Genomic DNA, 14,465 nt, shown 5'->3' with positions numbered 1-14,465 from the left:
GTCTTTGTAATAGTTTAACGATAATAACCTTGGGTGAACAGGCCTTGAGTTTAAGTATTGTAAACAAAAGCATCACCCCACCTGAGTTTCTTTTTGGTACGCAGGTAAGTGTGGAAGAGGAACTGGACGGCCAGCTGCAGGCTGGTTTTGGCCATGGCCTGATATGATGGATGCTTTAACTTTGTCTGAAAAACAGTATAAAGCTGAAATTTGAGTACAAGAGATACAGAGAACTTACAAAAGAGGCTGAATGCTCAGAGCTTACCGCGTTGACAGAAGCCAGAGACAGTGTGAAGTTGAAGTAATCACTGTTGTAAACGTCTCTGTTCTTCATGAACTTCAGATTTTCATCTCTCACCATCTACAGATCCAAAAATCATCCAACTTTTTGAGAAAGCAACAAAATGTCTGAAATACTATGAATAATATAATTATAGTTACAGTATAGTATGATATTGTCAGACCTGGAACATTTCTTTTAGGCACATTAGAATTGCAATGCATGAAAAGGCCTTAAAATCGCTACCTGATAGATCCTAGCAGGCATCTTTTCCACAAACAGACCCTTCTTCTCTCCTTTCTTGACCAAGCGTGTGAGCAGGGTGAGGCGGTCATTGTTTGCCCTGGGTGGCCGTGGGGAGGATTGAGGTGAGATCTCCGGAGACGACGGGGCTGATCTGAGGTGAAAGATTATGAACATTAATAAGTGCATCCATATTCAAATGTTCATGCAGGAAGTAAAAGGCTAACTCACAACGAGAGATCCTCTGCCTCCTGTCTCATGATGCTGACTCGACTCTTTTTGGGCAGAACGGGGGAGTTCTGGTCACTGATGCGCTGGTAGAACAGCATATAGGCGTTCCAGTAGCGCCGCCGCACATCTGGGTAGGGGTTAGCTATAGAATGTGAATACAGTGGCAAAATGTTAATATAATATAAACATGAGTGATACTGAAAATTACAATGTGACATTTAATCCACGTAAAACTAAGTTAAGATAAAAAGTACTGGTATATTTTACAAATTAGTTCAAATAAATAAATAGGCCCAAATAAATAAATCACCGGTCAATAACAGTGAAACCAGTTCATGATTATAAAATAATATTCTATCAAATAAAGAAATAAACAATTTTAAATAGGTCTCAGCTTGAGTTTATGTAAAAGTCAAATTATTATTTTACTGACTTGGTGCTGAAGTAATTTATATGGATTTAAAGAAAAATTAATAACTTACATTGGTCATAAACTCTGGGTCTGTACTCTCCTCCAAAACACTCATACTCCAGAGTCTCATCGTTCATGTCAAACTCTTCCACAACATTGTCATTAAACTTATACCAGCGTCCTCGTGAACTACCCCTGAAAGAAAATAAAAGCATTGAAAAATGCATATTGCAAACATAGCTTAGCTCTGCTTGGTCACCCCAAAATTCCTTCATTCCCTCAAAAAATGCACCAGTTTAAAGCACCATCATGCTGCCAAGCATCTGGGACAGTTTAAGGCTCTCATAAAAACACTCTTGCCAAAAACAGAAGCACGACCCCCTAGAGGCCCATAAATACACATGCATACAGAGGGGCAAAAGACCTCCCAGAAACCCGTTTCAGATATTACGGTTGCTGAAGTATGTCCTATATATAGACTGTGCATTATGGAAATAGACTGTGCAGAACTTCATAAACATTGTTCAACCACAAGCCCACTGGAATGATTTAACAGAAGCTTTGTGTAACATTGTAATGCATGTCATAATCTCTTACTACTTTTCATACTTTAGGGATTTGTTCCTTAGTAATAACTCAGAATTATTTCCCTATCGTTTGTGTAGAGATCAGGGATTCCAAACTTTTGTCAGTCAACCCCCTTTGACCTAAAATGTTTATTTGAAGTACCACCTAAGAAGTTAGGATTCAATAATTTCAATAATCCTAACAATAAACAACATATCAACAGTCCTCTGATGCAGGTTAAGTCACATGACATGGAGAAAAACAAAATGTTTAATCTTTTTTATTAAATGTTTCATTTGAACTGTTTTCATTTTAAAATTATTTTAAATCACGATAACTTGGAATACTTTTATCATGTTAATGGATATGACGATGTTAGTGTGTTTGGTCTTGGTGGATTATATCTGCCACATGCTCCTGCTGCTGCGGAGCAAATATGGACTTGCTAATGCCAATAGATACACAGGCATGCGTTGTAAACATGTACGACCTGCTGCTGCAAAAATAAAGACACATAAATCCCATAGCAGATCTAGACAGGTGGAGCTGGGGATGTGGAGGGTTTCAGCGGGTTTTGAAGCAGCAGAGGCCAATCAACTTGTGCCATGCAGTAAATTATGTGATTAGTAGCAGACTGCATGTAAAGGATCTATGAGCCTAGAGTTTCATAACTAAACTAGATATTTATCAACTCACAAATTCCAGTTTGGAAAATCCTGGTGTAACTTGTAAGGCCTGATAAGAAGAGGTGTGCTACCATCTTCCAAGTCATCAAACTCTCTCTATTAACTTGGGACCTAGCAACCACCCAGAAATCCCCACAAAAATGTTAACAGACACTCTTCTCTTGCCATCTCACCGGCGGTCTTTGATGAATGAGTAATAGTGTCCAGCGTGGGCCTGTCCGCTGTGGACCACCACTCCCACCAGTTCGTAGTTCTCAGAGATGGTGACCTTCTTCCGAGGTGATCCCCCTGATCCAGCCTCGCCCCCTCTCCCGTTCTCTCCATGATCTGCACTTGAATCTTGACGGGCCATTCCTGACACCGTGTACGGCTCCATGTTCAGCACCCAGGGGAACTAAAAGTGAACACAAATTATTGAAGTAGATGCAAATCAATTATATATTCCTACTAGGGCTGTCAGTTTAACGCGTTAACTTAATTAGCGATGAAAAAATAACGCGGTTAAAATATTTTAACGCAGTTAACGCACTGGCCCCGCCCCCAGACCTGTACAGCGTTTTGAACGAATCGTGTGAACCAATGATTCAAAGACCCATTCATAAAGTGAGCTGTTTACTTCATTCCTGAATTAATCAGCCGTTTGAACGAATCGAATGAAGACATTTACCGCCACCTGCTGGCAGATTTAGTTTCTTACTTAAGAGTATCATTTCATTAAAAAAATAATACTAATACAAATAAAAACATTAAAAGGCATAGTTCACCCCCCCAAAATTTAATCCTGTCATCATTTACTTACCTTTATATCTTTTCAAACCTTTCTTTTGTGGAACATAAAAAGTATTTTGAAGACTGTTGTTAGCTGATTTGGTTACCAGTGACTTTCATTATATGAACAAAAAATACTGAGATGTTTCTCAAATTATCTTCTTTTATGGTCCATAGTTTATGTTTATGTGTAATAAGTTTGTTGAATCAAATAAAATATTTCTTTCTAAGTAATGTCTACTTGATACTTTCTCATTTAACACAAACATAGCTTTAAATAATCTTTTGTGGGTATCTTCACAGACAAATTTATTTTGTGATTAATTAGATTAATCGTCCCATGTAATTAATTGGATTAAAACTTTTAATCGACTGACAGCCCTAATTAGTATTCAAATTTTTGAAGTTGGTAAGATTTTATTTTTAAATTAGCAAGGATACATTAAATTGATCAAAAGTGAGATTTTTGGCAAGTTATTAGTTGCAGGCCAACATTACACAAAATGTAAACTGAAGCAGAGCTGATTGATGCTGCATATAATCTTACTCTGATCTGCTCATCGTATTTGATGGACCGGCCGCTTTCCCAATCGAAGCCGAACCGCATGAGGTGGATGACCAGAACGCTAGGCAGAGACTTTATACAGGTCCGCTTCACAGTGGTCCGCTGCAACACAGAATGTGTGAGTACAAAATACAGCTGTATTTCCCTGCAGTGCTTTATGAATGAAAACACATCGGACTGTACCTTCTCTTTACATTTCTCGCAGTAATAAGCATTGCTGCCATCCAGGACTTCTCCTCTGACAAACTGATCGAGAGAGATCTCCAGACTCTGACAGGACGTCACCCCCAAGTTCAGAGCCATGAACGTCTCCTCACGCTCATACCTACAGAGCAAACCCAAAACCAAACTCAAGTTAATGTTATAAAGAGGTCTTCATGCGTGTGGAATGATACGTGAGTGAGTAAACAATGAGCTGATCCTTTAAGGCTTACCTGTGTGGGCAGTCTTTGCATATCTTCTGATCGGAGAAAATGCCCTGGAATGTGTTCTTGAAGATCTGCTCTCGACCGATTTTCTATAAGCATGAAAATTAGGAGAATTGAAAACACACTTCAGACTGTGTATGAGCACTTGAGTATGCAAGGGACTTCAGGTGAGCTGTACCTTTAGATGTTCATCAAGCTGATCCACCAGACTGGTGAAGAACTCATAAGCATCCTGCTGTTCTCGCACATACAATTCTTTATTCCACATCTTAAATATCTGCATCAAGACCAACCAAGTGATGAAAACAATGTAAAAGAACTTGATTTTCATTAATTGAAATTAAACATTACATTAACATTAGCTTAAATAAAAATATCAAAAATCTAATATAAAAAAGCCAATATTTCTCATTTGTTTAAATTGTACTAAAGTAACTAAAACTTAAAAACTCTCCCTCTCTCTCTCTATATATACACACACACACACACACATATACATATATATATACATATATATAGTGCATTTTTAATATCAATGACTTTCATTTAAGCATCTAAATTTTATATCTTTTTTCCTCAAATTCTCTGAAATTCTCTTTATTCTGATAAACTAGAACAGAAATTTCTCTTTAGTATTTTATACATTTGGCAGCATTTATTCCAAATTCAGTTCACTGTGTGCATATCAATAGTTCCAGACATATCATAGCAGTGGCTCTCACCTTCCAGAAGTTTTCAGGTACGTAGTACTGTAGTTTGCTCTCCATCAGGTGACCAAACAGAGACTGTACCTGACAGAACACACTCTCCTCTGGGTTTTCAATGTCATCTTCAATTGATAAGACAGCCTACAACACACACAAGGTTAAAATTGTAACCGAAACCCATTATAAAAAGACAAACACCATAAAAACTGTATTAAATAAAAAATACAAATGAAGTAAATAATAAAAATGAATAAATAATTAGGTTAAAATATTAGTATAAGAGTCTAATGTCAGTAATATACTACCACAAACATTTTTGTATTATTTTCAGTGTTGAAAACTGATTACTGCTTAATATTTTTGTGGAAACTATTATTTGTTTTTACTATTACAGCATTTTTTGATGAATGTAATGAACAGAATTTATTTAAAACCAACAATACTTTGACACATAAATGTCTTTTCTGTCCTTTTGATCAATTTAGCGTGTCCTTGCTGAATAAAAGTGTTATTTAAAAGAAAATCTTAAACTTTTAAATGGCAGTGTACATAAAAATTCTATATTATACATATTATTATTATTTATATATATATACACATACATACATGAGACCTTGTAAAATTTCAGAAACTATAAATGTAAGGAACAATAGGATAAACTAAATAGAATTGAAATGAAAATAACTTCAGTTTCAATATTTTCAACACTGGTCTGACTTCTGACAATCAGTAAATATTAGATTCATTCACTGCAGTATTGTTGAGTATGAAGTTTTTAATAGTGTGGTATGCAATCATGGGTAGAAGAAAATATTTGTGGCGCTAATGTTTTTAGGAAAAAATATACTAAAACTAATCAAAAACTAAACAAAAAATGACATTTTGAAACAAACTAGGTCATACAAGCACACAAAAATCATCCTTTAGCAATACAGCAATTAACACTTCCTGGATCCAGTTCACTCCTATTACTTCTAGGTTAGGGCGTCACCTAGTGGTAAGAGTGGCTAAACTTACTTTAGTGATAAAAGAGCAAAGTTTACCTCCGGCAAACCAGGCTGCATGTAGAGCTGCTGGAACACTGCATTCATATAGCAGGTAGCACCTCCGTTCTTCAGTCCCACAAACCCAGACACAGAGCGACTGTCTACAGGAGGAAGATACTGACAACACACACACAATGACACAGGAATGAACAAGTATATCCATTGGAAGTTCTCATAGCAGAATTCATTTCCTCCAAGAGATATAAGGACTGGTGATGGGACTCACGTCGAACTCTTTGGTGAGAGATGGGTCAGACTGGTGGTGCATGGACAGCAGTTCTTTAGTGATGAGCTGCAGGTTAGTAAGAGAGCTGTCGGCCAACATGACCAGCACCTCGTACGCCGCCAGACGACTGCTGACCGTACTGCACCTGAGACACAGACTTGATTACTAAAGGTAGCTGAAGGAACTTGTGTATCAATGCGTTTAAATGTATGCATTTCCTCTTACTTTGGGTGAAAGTCGTGGATAGATGCTATAGAGCTAGATGAGCTGTCACTGTTCAGGATGATACGAGACGCTCTGAACAAAAAGTCGTCCAACAGCTGCTGGATCAGAGAAGGACCTGCAGCACATTAACAAGAAGATTCGTTTACTTCACATCCGGATCTCCATATGCATATCACGCTGTCATATTTATCTGAAAAGTGGCTGACCAAACTGCTCTTTCTCACTGCCGCAGAGGGACAGCAGGGTTTTAATGAGGCGCAGGTGTCCAGCCAGCAGGATGTTGTCGGCTTCGCTGGTCTCCAGCTCGTTGGTCCAAGTGGGCTCGAAATTATCAAGCCAGCTGATCTCATCCTCCAGCATGGCCGCAGGACTGATCTGAAGCTGCTCCATTTCTGATGCTGAGAACATGAAACATATGAGGCTGAGCTTTTCTAAGGGAATCCAAATTGTACAGGACTAAAGCAAGTGACACTCACATTTTTAACTTACATAGAGAGAACAAAACCGAATTAAGCAAATGGCTCAGTGAATTGTTCAGTTGACGTTAATAAATTGATAATTTCATATAAATATTGATCATTAAGCTTTTTAATGTGCCATTCATTTTCAATATTTGCAAACCTATTACCATAATCACGAATATAGATGAAAAATTATGGCACTGGTCTTTTCTAGCAATAAACTTAAAAACTCGATGTTTTTTTTTTGTTTGTTTTTCCAGAAAATGTAAATAAATGTGTATATATACACACAGTTAAATATGCCTCTTTCCCAACTTTTTTTTGAATGTGTTGCAGCCATCAAAAACAAAATTTGTTCATATTTACAAAATACATTTACGTTGCTCAGTGGAAACTTTGGAAATCTTTTCTTTGTACTTTTGTCAATTAAATAAAAGTTAAAGATAATTAACAAAATCACAGATTCTTGATTTTATAAAACGCCCCAACTTCTTTGGAATTGGGGTTGTCCATATAAAATCATTCTGCAACAGTGCTGGAGATTTAGCCTCAAACCAAGCAATCGTTCAATATATATACATATATAGACTTGATAGTCCCTACTGAACGATTGCTTGGTTTGAGGCTAAATCTCCAGCACTGTTGCAGAATGATTTTATATGGACAACCCCAATTCCAAAGAAGTGCCTAAAAAAAACTAATTATATATATACAAGTAATTTTTATATTTATATATATATATATATATATATATATATATATATATATATATTTTTTTTTTTTTTTTTTTTTTTTTTTTTTCTATTTTGTAACAATAGCAGGGTTAAAAACTGATAATTGCAGTCAACACTACACTAGACTGAGGGAGACTCATTGTTTTTTTCTGCCATGCTGTAGAAAGAATGTTTTAAAGAATGTTATTATTTTTTAATAGGGAAACAACAGGGCTGCAAGTAAACAAAAATGTGGGACAACATGTTTTCGCAATTAAATTAGTTAATAATTACAATGAACTTTTACTACAATGAACTACAATTATTATAATCAAAAAATTATGTGATAACTGCGAATAATCAGAAAATAAATATTGGGAGATCAAACATCTTATTCATGAACACTGACAATTATATGATATACTTAATCTGAAAATAATTCAGAACACTCACTGGTCAGGTCATCCAGTAGTTGGCAACGCAGGTCAAAATACTCTGCGCATTGTGAAAGCAGCCTAAAAACACGATCATCAGTTTAGCTCAGTAGATATTCATAATTTCACAGCTTTTCTAAAGTCTACACAGTGTTTTAATTACTTTGTTACATTGAGAATTACACTTGAGAAAGAGTCAAGAAATCATGTGTTTAGTGTGTCGGACCTTTGGTTAACACCCCTCATGATGCTGGTAGGGGACCAGAGAGGAAGTTGGGCTGTCAGAACCACCTTCAGCAGGAAGAGGTTGGGCTTCTGGAGGTCAGGGTACGCAGAGGTGTCCGACTGACTGAGAGTGTACAGCTGATCACACGCTACGCGTCGGATCTGTGAACAGAGGAGCTTAGACGTTTGGACTCAGAAGTCATAGTTAAGAGACAAGTTTAATTTTGTCAGGACAAGCACTGACCTCTCCACTAGGCGAACCCAGCAAAATATCGATGATGAAATCATTCACAGAAGGCAGATTGTAAAATGAAGCTTGAAAAGAACAGGAAACAAAGCAATTCCGTAAGTGTTTTCATTTGTGCTGACTTTATTTCACATCCTAGTGTTTTTTTCTTACATAGCTGTTGGCAGCGTAGCTGAAGGCATGTGACAAGTAAAGAGAGCGCTTCTCGTGCAATAATAGTGTCTTTGATAGACACACACATCTGTTTGACACATATCCCAGCCTGCAATGTGGTGACCTCTCCCTCACTGCCCGAGCTGCAGTTACTTCCTGCAACACACACGAGCACAAACATTTAGAGAGATGCATAAGTGCAACTAGAAAACAGACTATAGTATCGTTTAGAGTCTCACCTGTGCTGCTGACCCTGCTGCGGACACCCAGAGGAAGAAGCGAGTTGGTCGTCTCTCTGATTGGTTGGCTGCTGCCAACAAGGTCCAATCGGCCGGCAGCAGCCGCCCAGGTGAGCCTCATGAAACACGCCACAGTGGATGTGAAGTCTCCCACCTCCATTGTCTGAAACGACAAACCAGTGAAGTCAGATATAGGGTCAGAAATAAATCATTTAATAAAGCATTGGATGCTCTCTCACACCTGTATAGCGACACGGGCAGCCGGGATGATTTCTTCCACTCTGATGGAGGATCTGTCAGACATGGACACCTGCCTGTAGGAGGACTTCTCTGGAGTTCCACAGACAGAGAGCTGTCGGCCACTCTGCCGCCCGGCGTTACGGAACGGTCGAGAGGACAGAGTGTCCAGACCTTCCTTGCTCAACTCCTCATCGAGCATACTAGGCATGGCCTGCCCTACTAGCAGGAACCTGCAGGGGGAGACAAAGAACAAGTCCTTTAACAAATGCTAAAGCCAAAGGTATCCAACTTATTTTACAAAGCAGAAGTAAGATATTTTCTGTGAATATGCAAGATTTTTGATTCATTAGGTGCTACTGGTATATAACTAGAAGAATAAAAAAAGTGCAGTAAACGGTACCAGTGTGTTAATACAGAGCCCCTAAAGGGACTTTTGCAAAAATACAAAATATACAGACTTTTGAGTGCACACCAGAAACTTTTGCGTGTGATATTTGTATATAAAATTGCAGTGACGCACAAAGGAAATAGGCTATAGTTTATATAAACCAGACATTGTAACATATGTAAAATATTTCTTGTGAGCACGTAGAAGTTTCTCATGCACACGTCAGTGTATTTTTGACAAAGGTCTCTTTAGGTGCTCTGTATATTTATGATTATGATAATATATCACACTAACATCATAACAAATACCAGTTTGCAATATCAAGCAGCATAACTGGATAACAATTTTGACATTAGCATGTTGAAAGCTAATGGAACAATACTCTAATAATCACAAACAAAATACGTGTAACAAACAATTGGACAAAAATACAATTGAATTTTTTTTCTTATGCTCAAATAGCATTTAAAAAGCTTATTTTTCAGGCTAGACCAGCCAATGCGCATGTGCAGTTATGACTACGCATGCGCATTGGCTGGTCTAGCCTCAGGTTTCTATGGGAACTGGAGCTTCTAACGGCCCCTGCAGTGATGCAATGACTTTACCAATCAGCGATTGGCTCTTTCACTTAGAAGGAGGGACTATTCCGCCATATTGCGCGTTGCAGTGTCTCCCATTCATAAGTATAGGAATGAACCGTCTTTGTATATCTATAGACTTTGTCGTACCTACAATCTGCTGTCAACAAATATCTTTCTCCACTGACAGCCATTCAAATTAAGCCATATATTCTCAACGAGGTACCTTTGATAAACAAAAAAATGACACCTGTTACTTTTGGGTCAAAAATGTCCCGTATAGACTTTAATGTAACTTCAGAAAGTTTATAGCACTCTCCTATTCATTTTGTACATAAAAAGATGTATATGCATAAATAGAAGTTTTCACAATAGTCTTAGGCTGATGATACACGGGGCAAGTTTTTTTGAGCAGCATTGCTTGGGCACTTTTCCATTGACAATGGGTAACAAATTTCTATCTGGATATTTTAGATCAGCCATGGGCTCTGTGCCTCACCTGGTTGCCCGTTAATGGCAACAGTGCTCAAAAAGTTGCCCGTGTCTCATCAGCTGTAGGCTTACATAGAAGCAATTTACCTGTTTATATTTTACCACCTATATGTCAGTAGAGGTACTGCACTTGAGCAGTAGAAACATGTATACGGTTTCAATTGAATATGTTTTTATATTGAGAAACATTATTTATAATTTTCTTAAGAACCATGGAAATGTGGAAAGGAGTCTATAGGATGTTATTAAAGACACTGTTTTTAATTTTTCATCCGGGTCAATAAAAGACCCAAACAGAATGACGTGGTCTTTAAGCAATATTATTATGCTGCTCATCGCTTGGAGTGCTGAATCCAGAGAGAAAGAGTGAACAAAATAGAGAAACAGGAAAGAGAAGACAGCCAGACTGATAAATGAGAGTGCACCTGGCCAGCTGCAGGCAGATGGAATAGACTCCTTGTCTGGTCTCGTAGTCCACCTCAGAGGGGATGGAGTCTCTCTGCATGACGTTAACCACCAGACTGAGACAGAGAGAGACAGAGAATGCACCGCTGAGATAATTAATGCTTAAAATACACAGCTACATTACGACTGCAGAATTATCGCCATGAGGAGCAGTGTAAACGTGGGTAGAAAGCAGACGTCTACCTGAGACCTCCCGCTTTGAGGAAGTTCTCACAGAAAGATTTGACACTGGTCTTTGCCATTTCATCATCAGATGTGGGCATCAGCTTGGAGCTCAACACCTGTAAGGAGGACAGCGGTCAGTGTGTGCATATAGAAAAAGCCTAAAAATAAATGTTCTCTCAACAAACGGTTTTATTTTAAAATTAATTTGTACTACTTTTGCAACAGTTACAAAAATGTGTGAATACATATACTTAGTTTTTTATTTCCTAGTAGTAAACATTAAAAAAAATAAACAGACAACATTTATTTGGGAAAAACTATATATATTATATACACTACCATACCACTACCACACTACCATTTTTACATTTTAAAATGTAATTTATTCCTGTGATGGCAAAGCTGAATTTTCAGCATCATTACTCCTGTCTTTAGTGTTACATTATCCTTCAGAAATTATTCTAATATGCTGATTTGATGCTCAAGAAACATTTATGTCATGCTACTTAATATTTTTGAGGAACCTGGGATGTATATGCCAAAATAGGTAACAGAGTTCAGAATAAAGCCTAAATTAAGCTGTCAAATGTTGGTTTGTTATTTATGAATAACTTAAAAATATTTGTTTGATATCTGCTTCCCATAGTAACTTTGGCAACACAGTTGAATCAAAATAAGAAATGCTTCATGTACCTCCAGGTTATAGAGCACTCTGAACGTAGACATGCCAGGGGCAGATGAACGAAACAGAGACTCCAGGATGGACGCTGCACTCTGCTGGTGCTGCTGTTTACTGGACAGAGATGGAGACTTTGAAGCCTGAGAACCAGACCCCAGTGTAAACAGAGTTTTCTGATGGAAGAGGAGAGTGAGAGAGGGTTATTTACTATCTGCTAGAGGACACTGTCCTCTGTGTGCACCTTACATAAAACAAAAACACTGTCACATGCCTGCTTCCGTGCTCAAAATGCTGAGTCATTCAGCCCGTGTTCAACTCTAAACTACCAGTCACACCATCTTATTCTTTACTATTACAGTTTTCCAAATAGTAAACTCATCAAAACAATTACATAATTCCCATAATTCAATTCATGTTATGTATTGACCATAAATGTGAACCAGATCTTTTTTTTTCTAAGAAATGAATACCTTTATTAAGCAAGGGTGCATTAAATTGATCATAAGTGAGAGTAAAGAAATGTATAATCTTACCAAACATATTTATTTCAAATAAATGCTGAACAGTAGTTGAATTTTTTTTTATACAAAACATTTAAGGCTACTACTTTATATCAAAAGGTTTTTAATATAATCAGACACATAAATTTCACTAGCTAGAAAAAAGTTGAAATTGCTATCTAATCTTGAACTGACACATTTATGCACTTTTCTCCAAGTTAAAGAGTGGCTTTCAGGTACCTGGTGACTCCAGACGCTGGACTCTTTTGGCACAAAGTTATCAAGAGCGTCCTGCACCTCTGGGTCAGTCGGGATAAGCAGCAACAACTTCCTGACACGCAAAGTTATTCTGGACAGGAACACACAGTGTTCACACAGTTATTACAAGGCAAATGAAATCACAAAATATACACAACATACGCCCGCAAAGTGAAAGGAAAAATCAACCATTAAACGAATAAAGAAAAAACAGGTTTACTAAACCATACAGGTGAGTAAACAATCATGACAATTCAAATTTTAAGTAATTGCATAACTTGCATGGGTTGTGGGTCGTTTACCTGGGTTCCTCCAAATTGGCGAGCTGATAAAGCATCTCAAAGACGTTACACACCAAAGCCATGACCACACCAGGAAGAGATTTCTCCTGAAACCACACACGAGGATAATAAAGTAGGTTGATGAGGTTAATAATTTAGATTTGAGATAAACTACTGTTCAGATAAGTTGTTTTTTTTAATGAAAAGTTACTTTTTTGTAACATAAAAAATGCTGTTCTTTTGAACTTTCTATTCATCAAAGAATCAAAAAAATATATGTTAAGCAGCACAGCTGTTTTCAAAGTGTTTCTTGAGCACCAAATTAGCATATTAGAATGATTTATGAAGGATCATACAGTTTTATTTTATAATTATAATTTTTTAATATTACTGTTTTTCATGCATTTATAATAATAAAAAAGCAGCTTTGGTGAGCATAAGCGATCCTCTCAAAAAAAAAAATCTTACAGACCCTAAACTATTAAATGGTAGTGTGTGTATTCTGTATACAAGTGTGCAATTGCACAATTAGTGTATACTTGATCCAATAAGCATTAGCAAATGTGTGAGTTGTCAGTCCAGTGAGTGAATGTACCTGCTCCAAAGCATACGCGGAGTTAAAGACCCCGCTGCTGCTGGAGCTGGCCGAGGCGGAGCTGTCCGCTGAACTGCCTGATGGAGTGCCTGTTCCTGAGCTCTTCACCGTCAGACTCTGCTCATCAGAGAAACCCAGCTGATTCAACAGCTTCTGGTCACGATTCATCGTCAGCTGGAATTTATAAAGAAGACTGTTAGCACGAATGCATAATAAATACAAATAAAGGTTAATATGAAGAGCTTGTTTGACAAGAACTTTCATAAAAATGCTTCAAATATTATTTAGTCATTTATTTTTTTTTAAAAACTAAACACTTGAAAGTTTTGAAGTTCAGTCTTCTGTAGGCAGTTATTTCAAAATGCCAAATTATTGGCCATTTTAGTAACAAATCTTTTAACTAAAACAAACCAAAACTAAACCATTTTTGTTATTGGAAAAAATATCAAATAAAATATAAATATTAGATGAAAAAAAAGAGAGAAATATTGCTCTGGCAACAAAATGAAGTATAAACCAAAATAAAAAAATGAATGAAAACAATTTAGAAATATATAAAAAAAAATTTTAAATGAAAATAAAATTACAAAGATAAAAAATATAATAGTATATAAAAATAGTAAAATAACACTAGCAATAATCAACACAAATAAACTGTTTATTGTTCACTCTCTAACTACGAAAACTAGTCACTGTCGTTATCAATAAAGAAAATCAAAGCTTAAACTATTAAAAGCATTTTAGTTTGATGAACAAAACCTGAAATAAAGTAAAATTATTATCATCTAATATTTATATTTAATTTTAAGACTAACTGAAACAAGTTTAACTAACTGTAATAAAACTACAATTGAAATAAAAAACTAATTATTGGAACTATTTGGAAATATAAAAAAAAAAAAGCGAATAAAAATTACAAAAGCATATGACATAATTGCTAAAAATTAAACGAAAATTGAAACGAAAAC

At 36.6% G+C, this 14,465-nt stretch overlaps 1 protein-coding gene across 2 annotated transcripts in view; it reads right to left on the bottom strand.

Annotated features, from left to right (window-relative positions):
* The window catches only part of LOC306843910 (ubiquitin carboxyl-terminal hydrolase 24-like), a 63,633-nt gene that overhangs the window by 9,765 nt on the left and 39,403 nt on the right, over nucleotides 1-14,465 (bottom strand). For both annotated transcript variants that reach the window (XM_079375622.1, XM_079375623.1), the window contains 27 exons: nucleotides 13,498-13,671; nucleotides 12,924-13,009; nucleotides 12,604-12,712; nucleotides 11,878-12,036; nucleotides 11,203-11,300; nucleotides 10,980-11,075; nucleotides 9,098-9,326; nucleotides 8,857-9,019; nucleotides 8,618-8,773; nucleotides 8,462-8,532; nucleotides 8,219-8,379; nucleotides 8,012-8,073; nucleotides 6,591-6,782; nucleotides 6,385-6,499; nucleotides 6,160-6,304; nucleotides 5,931-6,050; nucleotides 4,903-5,028; nucleotides 4,359-4,457; nucleotides 4,187-4,269; nucleotides 3,936-4,077; nucleotides 3,735-3,854; nucleotides 2,593-2,813; nucleotides 1,237-1,361; nucleotides 755-896; nucleotides 527-677; nucleotides 266-361; nucleotides 82-185 (listed from right to left, as the gene is read on the bottom strand). In XM_079375622.1, the coding sequence (XP_079231748.1) occupies nucleotides 82-185; nucleotides 266-361; nucleotides 527-677; nucleotides 755-896; nucleotides 1,237-1,361; nucleotides 2,593-2,813; nucleotides 3,735-3,854; nucleotides 3,936-4,077; nucleotides 4,187-4,269; nucleotides 4,359-4,457; nucleotides 4,903-5,028; nucleotides 5,931-6,050; nucleotides 6,160-6,304; nucleotides 6,385-6,499; nucleotides 6,591-6,782; nucleotides 8,012-8,073; nucleotides 8,219-8,379; nucleotides 8,462-8,532; nucleotides 8,618-8,773; nucleotides 8,857-9,019; nucleotides 9,098-9,326; nucleotides 10,980-11,075; nucleotides 11,203-11,300; nucleotides 11,878-12,036; nucleotides 12,604-12,712; nucleotides 12,924-13,009; nucleotides 13,498-13,671 (3,545 nt within the window). The remainder of the gene's footprint in view (nucleotides 1-81; nucleotides 186-265; nucleotides 362-526; nucleotides 678-754; nucleotides 897-1,236; nucleotides 1,362-2,592; nucleotides 2,814-3,734; nucleotides 3,855-3,935; nucleotides 4,078-4,186; nucleotides 4,270-4,358; nucleotides 4,458-4,902; nucleotides 5,029-5,930; nucleotides 6,051-6,159; nucleotides 6,305-6,384; nucleotides 6,500-6,590; nucleotides 6,783-8,011; nucleotides 8,074-8,218; nucleotides 8,380-8,461; nucleotides 8,533-8,617; nucleotides 8,774-8,856; nucleotides 9,020-9,097; nucleotides 9,327-10,979; nucleotides 11,076-11,202; nucleotides 11,301-11,877; nucleotides 12,037-12,603; nucleotides 12,713-12,923; nucleotides 13,010-13,497; nucleotides 13,672-14,465) is intronic.

The sequence above is a fragment of the Barbus barbus genome, assembly GCF_936440315.1.
Source record: "Barbus barbus genome assembly, chromosome: 24".
Taxonomy (NCBI): Eukaryota; Metazoa; Chordata; class Actinopteri; order Cypriniformes; family Cyprinidae; genus Barbus; species Barbus barbus.
Note: the sequence above shows the minus strand (reverse complement) of the source record. Positions and strands in the feature narration are given on the sequence as shown.